Source organism: Bos indicus, chromosome 12, assembly GCF_029378745.1.
Source record: "Bos indicus isolate NIAB-ARS_2022 breed Sahiwal x Tharparkar chromosome 12, NIAB-ARS_B.indTharparkar_mat_pri_1.0, whole genome shotgun sequence".
Taxonomy (NCBI): Eukaryota; Metazoa; Chordata; class Mammalia; order Artiodactyla; family Bovidae; genus Bos; species Bos indicus.
The window spans coordinates 68,956,221-68,963,792 of record NC_091771.1 but is presented as its reverse complement, the minus strand read 5'-3'; the positions used below and the strand labels follow the sequence as shown (position 1 = coordinate 68,963,792).

General features: G+C 53.3%; 1 protein-coding gene across 1 annotated transcript; it reads left to right on the top strand.

The window, feature by feature from the left end:
• Positions 1 to 1,380: 1,380 nt before the first annotated feature.
• Positions 1,381 to 6,497, top strand: SOX21 (SRY-box transcription factor 21). Its single transcript, XM_070800383.1, has one exon. It carries the CDS (start codon positions 2,971 to 2,973, stop codon positions 3,802 to 3,804), a length of 834 nt encoding a protein of 277 aa, XP_070656484.1. The 5' UTR covers positions 1,381 to 2,970; the 3' UTR covers positions 3,805 to 6,497.
• Positions 6,498 to 7,572: the final 1,075 nt, after the last annotated feature.

Sequence of the window (7,572 nt, the reverse complement as noted above, 5' to 3'; positions counted from 1 at the left end):
ATATTTAATACTCTAGTCTATGTAATTACTCCTGCTAGGGTTTTAACAGTTGCTCCACCCAGTCTGTGAACAGAGTGTCTTTATAGAGCCTGTAAAGGAATATGGTTCTAAAGAAATCAGTCCAATTGTTGCAGCAATACAAGGGCTGGTGCAAAGTAAACATTTGTGTGGTATCTTAAGAAAGAATGTCACTCCCATACATTTCACTGCTGATTTGCATTTCTGTATGTCATCACAGCAACTAGGGGGGAAAAGCAACAATCACTATTCTTTTATGTAAATGAACAATAAAACAAGCCTAACTTTTAAATAAAACTGATGGCCTAAAAATGTTTTTATTTAAGTTCAATCAGTTCTTTATACTTGCATATGTGTTTGTGTTCGAACTGGACATGAATTGCAGGGAAAACTTAAAAGAGTTAACTGACTGTAGAACTTCCTACTTGTACACACCACATGGCTAGGACAAATCCACACTGCCAAAGAGGCAAGCAAGTTCCCCGGAAGGGCAGGCCAACTTGTGAATGAAATTTCAGAATGATCGTGTTAGAAGATGTGCTGCAAGCATACCAAGAAGTGAGGAAAATCTGCAAACAAAATATGCTGTTTGATCTTTGCATTGTCAAATACAAAGGAAAAAGCTGCTCCTACTAAAGGAAATTGTGCTTAACAGCATAAAAATATTCCAGTACAGAGTGACTAGTACGTTTCACTTTTGTCTTTCAGAGAAACGTTTTACACTTCTTAGTGATTTTGAACACCTTCATCCTATCTGTGCGTGAGATACTGTGAGGCTAACTGTACCATAAACCGATCAGCATATGGATGACTAGCGACTAGAGCAAAAACAAACCCCCAGAATTTTAAAAGATCTGATGAGTCGGCCAAGGACGCCAGTTCTCAGCCTGGGCTAGTTCCTTTTCGAAAGGGTTGCCAGGCGCACGCTCAGCCCCTCCTGTTATCTTTCACTCCACTACCTCCGACTGGCTTGCATCACCAGTGCAAGAAAATTCGCGAAGCATCTGCGGCAAGTAACATCTGGACCTCCAAGGAAGCACCTTCTTGCTAGGAAGTCTCCAGCATTTTCTGGGCTGCGTCCCCTCTTCCTCCGAAGCGCGTGAGGCTCTCCTCCACGTGCGCGCCTCCTTCCTCCAGGGCAGAGGATCCCAGAACCGCGACCACCGCTGCCCTGCCCGGCCGGGGCTGCCGGGACGACCCCAGGGGTGGCGGAAGCCAAACAGTGCGCAAACTCGGCGGCGCGCTTCGTAGTCTCCGCTCGCCTAAACCTGTTCTCAAGTGAAAAGCGGGTGGGAGGAGGAGTACGGGGGTGGGAGTAGGGGGGTGGCGAGGAGGGGGAGAGGCGGCGGGGATCCTGTTTAATTCGCGGTCCTGAGGGTGTGGGAGCGGGAGGAGGCTCGGCTGGTCCCTCCTCCCTCCCCAAGTGCTGGGCTCCACCTCCTCCGCGTGCCCCCAGATATACAACACTCAGCGGCGGCCGGCTATGCACACCCAGCGCCGGCTTCGGGCACGTGTACACGCAGGTAGCGACACTCACCTGAGCCCGTGCACAGGGCTCCTGTCGCCTGGGGAGCGGCGGGCTGGCGGCCTGGGCTGGAAAGGGGCCCACGGTGCTGCAGGAGAGGGGCAATTGGGAGCAGCCCCAGCGCGGACCTGCGAACTGAGGTGATGGCGCGCCTTCTTTAAATCCTACCCACTCATCCGCCACCCTCCCACCCCTCCTGGCTCTTGCACCTCCGCCCGCTCGGCTTCGGCCGAGGAAGCCGGCCCAGAGGGGCTCTGGCCGCGGAGCACACGCGGGCGCACGCTCCGAAGCTAGCGCGCCGACAGGGGCGCGGCGGCGCCGGCGCAGGAAACTTGGGCGAAGTTAGTTGCAAGTCCCGGGCGGAGGCCCAGAGGACCGAGGAGTGGGAAGCGGCCCGTGCCTGGCCCGCCGCGCCGCGCGGAGGCTGGCCCGGGCTCCGCGCTCGGCGCGCTCCGGGTGCCCGAGTCGGCCGACGCGCCAGGAGGGGCTTGGAGAGAGCCGAGCCGGCATGGCCCGATGGACAGCGAGACGCGCCGCCCCGGCGAGCCGGGAGGATTTCCTTTGAGGCCCGGCGATCGATCCCAGGCTTTCTGAATCCTCAGCCAACCTCCTGCCCCGACCCGCAGCCGGAGAGGAAGACCCAAGAGGCAGGTGCTGGGGTGCGGAAAGCTCCCCCACCCCGCCCTAAACCCCAGCCCACCAGGGGGGTTCCCATCAGCACCCCGCCTGCTGCGAGCGAGGAAGACCGGCCGGTGCTGCGGTATTTGTATTTATATCCATTGCGGCGCTCTGCGTTCCCTCGGTGGGCCCGGACCCCCCTCCTCTTCCTCCTCCCGGCCGCCCCCCTCCTCCCCCACCCCCATCTGCCACTGTCAAATGAGAAAGTCACCGAGGAGAACCCAAACACTCCAGCCGCCGAGAGCCCCCTTTGGCACTTGGCAGCACGCGGCGGCTGACTCCTCCGCTCAACTTGGTGGCGCCTCCGCGACGCAACTTTCGGGGCTGCTGTGCATTTAACAGGGGAAAGACCGAGGAGGGGGACCGCGCTGCTGGGTGGCGGCCACCTGCGGGGAGTTCGCGAGCGGACACCACCGGACAGGAAGGACACAAAGAAAGCAAAGGGCAAACTGCCACAGTGGGGGTGGGGACACCGCAGAGAAGTTCTCGTGGCCCGGGGAGGATTTTGTTTCCCACCCCCACCCGCGAGCGCCTGGCCGGCCGGAGACAGCAGGACATCCAGGAGGCGCGACGCGGCCCGGGGCTGGTCCCCCGGCCCCCTCCTCCCGGCGGGAGCGACGCCGGGGTGAAAAGTGGGGCACAGCGGGCCGAAGGGGTCCCCGCCAACAGCCAACATTGATTTCCTCCGGGCCGAGAGCGACGGCCCGGGCGGCGGCGGCGGCGGGCTGCAGCCGCGGCAGGGCGACAGCATGTCCAAGCCGGTGGACCACGTCAAGCGGCCCATGAACGCCTTCATGGTGTGGTCGCGGGCTCAGCGGCGCAAGATGGCTCAGGAGAACCCCAAGATGCACAACTCGGAGATCAGCAAGCGCCTGGGCGCCGAGTGGAAGCTGCTCACCGAGTCGGAGAAGCGGCCGTTCATCGACGAGGCGAAGCGCCTGCGCGCCATGCACATGAAGGAGCACCCCGACTACAAGTACCGGCCGCGGCGCAAGCCCAAGACACTGCTCAAGAAGGACAAGTTCGCCTTCCCTGTGCCCTACGGCCTGGGCGGCGTGGCCGACGCCGAGCACCCGGCGCTCAAGGCGGGCGCCGGGCTGCACGCGGGCGCGGGCAGCGGCGGCCTGGTGCCCGAGTCGCTGCTCGCCAACCCCGAGAAGGCGGCCGCCGCCGCCGCTGCCGCTGCGGCGCGCGTCTTCTTCCCGCAGTCGGCTGCCGCCGCCGCCGCCGCCGCGGCCGCTGCCGCCGCCGGCAGCCCCTACTCGCTGCTTGACCTGGGCTCCAAGATGGCAGAGATCTCGTCGTCCTCGTCCGGCCTCCCATACGCGTCGTCGCTGGGCTACCCGACCGCGGGCGCCGGCGCCTTCCACGGCGCGGCGGCGGCGGCTGCAGCGGCGGCCGCGGCCGCCGGGGGGCACACGCACTCGCACCCCAGCCCGGGCAACCCGGGATACATGATCCCGTGCAACTGCAGCGCGTGGCCCAGCCCCGGGCTGCAGCCGCCGCTCGCCTACATCCTGCTGCCTGGCATGGGCAAGCCCCAGCTAGACCCCTACCCCGCGGCCTACGCCGCCGCGCTATGACCCCCGAGGGGCGGCCTCGCCGGGACCGATGTGCCCACGTGTACATATGTATAGGTACGAGCTCTGCGGCCTCCCCACGCGCCCTCCCGCGACGGAGGCCCCCCGGTGTGTGTGTACATAAGGTATATAGTTGCCAGTCAGGGCGCGAGTGGCCGAGCGCGCGAGTGCGCGGGCGAGTGTGCGTGTGAATTCGACAGGACCCTTTCAGACCTGCACCCCGCAGACAACTTTCAAGAGGGCAGTTGTATCCGGCAGCGGTGGCTGTTTGCTTTGCACTTCGGAACCTGTTGCGTTTTGGCCCACAGAGGTGGAGGAGTAACTTTTTTTGACTTGTTGGGCTTTCCAGCTTTCTCTGTGGGAAGTTTACTGTCGGTTTTGCTTTTGTTGCCCATTGTTTTTCTTTTATTATTCTTTTCTCCCGGTCTGTGTTGCATGCACTCTGTTCAAACGTTAGGTCTGAAATGGTTGGCACAAGGGAAAAGCTGATCTGTGTCATTAGTTTCTCGGAACGGGATGGCTCCGAGCAGCCTTGCTCCCTATTTGTACTATTTGAACTTTGCAAATATCTGTTCTCTCAAGCAGAACCCCTAGACCGGATCCATTCTTGACCAGTGACCGGCTCGAATCTGGCCTTTTGTGTGTGAGACGATCATGGTTTCTTTTGTTTATCCTGCCATATGCAAATCAGACCAAGAGCTCTTTCTCAAGAGCAAGGACCGCAAACAAGAAATGTGTGTGAAATGAAAAGTTGTCAATTGGATTTTCTCCCTTAAAAAAAAAAATCTACTACAAGTCTCCCTGAGTCCACTTGCTAGAATTTTTGACACAGTTTACACAGAAAAAGGCATTGTTCCTATTTTTTCATTATGGCTGAGTTTCACCTTCAGATGATTGTAAATGTGTATATGTCCGTGAAAGCATTGAGTCTGAAAATGTGTTATTTGCGTTGCCCTAAATTTGAGTCAGTTTGCGACTCTCAAACATTTTGAACAAATGTCAAAGTTAACTTTAAAAATTGCGGGACTATTTCAGACCCGCAATTTTATCTAAGATTAAATCAGACTTTTTTGTCTGAGTGGTAATTATATATTTATTATTTAGCAAAACAAAACAAAAACCAGAATTGTTTTGACAGATGTCTCTTCTTTCAGCTAGCATTTCTCCACCAACTCAAACCGCTTAAATGTGTTTTGGAGTTCCCTCCCTAATTAGCTTATTTTTTAGATCACCTGCAATTCATTTGCAAATGATGATAAAACACATTTTAGAGAAAAGAACCTCATTTGTAGCTTTTTTCTTTTTAAGTGTATATATTTTGACTACTGTTTGTGAATGAAGTTGGCTAACATGTATTTAGTTTCATTTTGGCTTTATGTAATATAAAGTTTTTAAAAGTTTAAGTATTGGTTTTAACCTTTATGTGTAAATGGTTTTTCTTGTGTGATCTTCTAATTTAATATTAGACATCTAAACTATATCTGTAAATTAGAACCCGACTATCACTCTGTTCATTTTTTTTGAACAAAGAGTTTAAATAAAGCCTGAACCAGGGAAAAGAGAAAATCCTCTATTTCTTGTTGAGTTCCTAACAAGATTTTTATCTGAATTGCCCTTACGTGCCTGGTCCAGGTGAAGTGTAAGGTATCCTCCAAAGGCAGTCTTTGTTTCACTTTTGAATAGATTTACTAGGAAATCTAAATCAAGCCATTGTTATTCAGAGCCAAAAACCTGATTTATCACATTTTTAATCGTGAATAGGAAAGAAGATAAAAAAAACCAAGTAGTTGTATTATCTTGGGGGGAAAAAAAGGCATTCATGAACCAGTAGAACAGAGCCCATTGAAAACATCCAGACCGTTTAAAGCATTTCACTAGTTTCCAGTAACATTTTAAGAGGAGAAAGTTGCCTGACCACTTTATCTTGTTAGCAGGAGAGCCCCACTGCTTAAATCAGTGTAATTTGTTCTTGTATCTTTGGTATATTCCTTATTTACACCTTAAGATTTTATTTGTAAGGATGATCGCTGAATTAAGACTTTGTACAACTTTTGACCTCTTTAAGGCTTTATTCTGTCATGCTAATGGCATTAAAATAGAAACAACAAATTCTAATGGAAAGGGTTGAATTTCCAAGGCTGCACAAGTTTACACTGGAGAAAGGTTTGAAATCATACCAGGTTTTAATTTCAGAAAAGAAATTAGAAGATGCCAGGAAGACTATCAGGAGGAAAAAAAAAAAAAATACCTAGAGGGAGATCTTTATTTTCGCCCCACCAAGATAGAAATTCTAAAGATACAAGACTCAACTAGTCCTAAACTAGTTTCCCCAACAGAGACAGTCTCTGGAGCTCCACGTTTTTATAAGCTACCCAACTCTTTAAAGTCATTGTTTTCCCCCTACGGAATAATATTTTAAGAACCATGAAAAGTTTGGAAATGTGAGAAATAGGCTCTGCTGGTTTGACCCTGATTCACTAATTAAAACGATCCTTCTCCTGTTATTCCCCGAGCTCTTTGCAATATTATAAGTTAATTCATATGGTTCTGAGCGATTATGCAAAACTAATTTGGACTGTCCAGGGGTAATTATCCCTGACACGGTTAATTAAATCCTTTCAAGGCTCCGTCTTTCCCTTTTGTAGCAGCCCATCACTTCTCAACACGGAACTTCCTGCGGCTCGCTGGAAATCACCCCAGCCCTAAATCTTAGTTACCTCCCTGAGCCTTCCAGCTCGGCCCCACCGGCCCGAAGAGTTCCCCGCCCGCTCCCGCCTCCTCCCCTTTCTCTAATGATCTGCGTTTTCTGGGAGCAGCGCTCCAGAGTGTTGATGAATGAGAATAGGACTAGAGAGATGCGTTGTGGGGTGGGGGGGAAGGATGCTGGGGGTGAGCCCACAGGGTCACACCGCCAACAGATTGTGCGGCTGTTTGAGTAGTCCATAGGTCCACGGGGGTGACTGGTTTATCACCCCTCTGACTCCAGTGTTCTTGCTAACTAGTTGCGCCTAGAGAAAGTCTCTCTCTGAATTAGACTGTGCAGAAGAAAGGGGGTGCGACTAAAGGGCAAGAGGGCGTGCAGAAAAGGCCGGGTGTGCGTGTGTGAGTTAGAAAGTGACCCATACATAGAGCCCTGGGACTAGGCAAAGAGCTGCTGCCTGCTCCAGATCTCTCGCGCTCTCTCTAACCATCTGTGTCTCTTTCCTCTCTTCTCTCCTCTCCTGCTTTCCTTCCTTCTTTTTGCTCTTTTAACACTTTCGTTTAAGGTTTAAAAAAGCGACGCCATTCCTTAGGTAGTCACGGCTGCCTAAGGGCTTTAAACAAGCCTCACACCCAAGGGGCCAGGGGTGTTGCCCTCAGGCTTTGAGCAAACAGGTGGAATTGTTCTGTGGAACCGTAAGGACTTAGCTGGGGGGTGAAGTGTGGGGGGATGCTGCAGTGCGGAGGGGAGGGACGCCTTCCAGGGAGCCATGGGGCTGGCCGCTGTTGTCACTTCATTTGACAATTTCCTCCTCCCTTTCTCCCCTACCCGTCCCCCCCTCCCCCGCCCCCGCAAGAAAGTAGAACAAAACAGCGTGGATCTTCTCTCACCGCCGGGCTCTGCGTAGCCTTAGGCGAGGGGCTCAGAAGATGGAGAGAAGATTTGACCGTCTTCCCCCAGCAGATAGGGACCCGCGCGCGCCAGCCAATCAGAGCGCCGCTCGGCCGCACCCTCCCGGCGAGTGAAGTTCCCGCATCTCGCCCGCCGCAAGAGTCCTTGTCTTTCTTGCG

Bases quoted from the DNA above. Each gene is read 5' to 3' on its own strand.
- SOX21 (XM_070800383.1), top strand. From the start codon at position 2,971: ATGTCCAAGCCGGTGGACCACGTCAAGCGGCCCATGAACGCCTTCATG.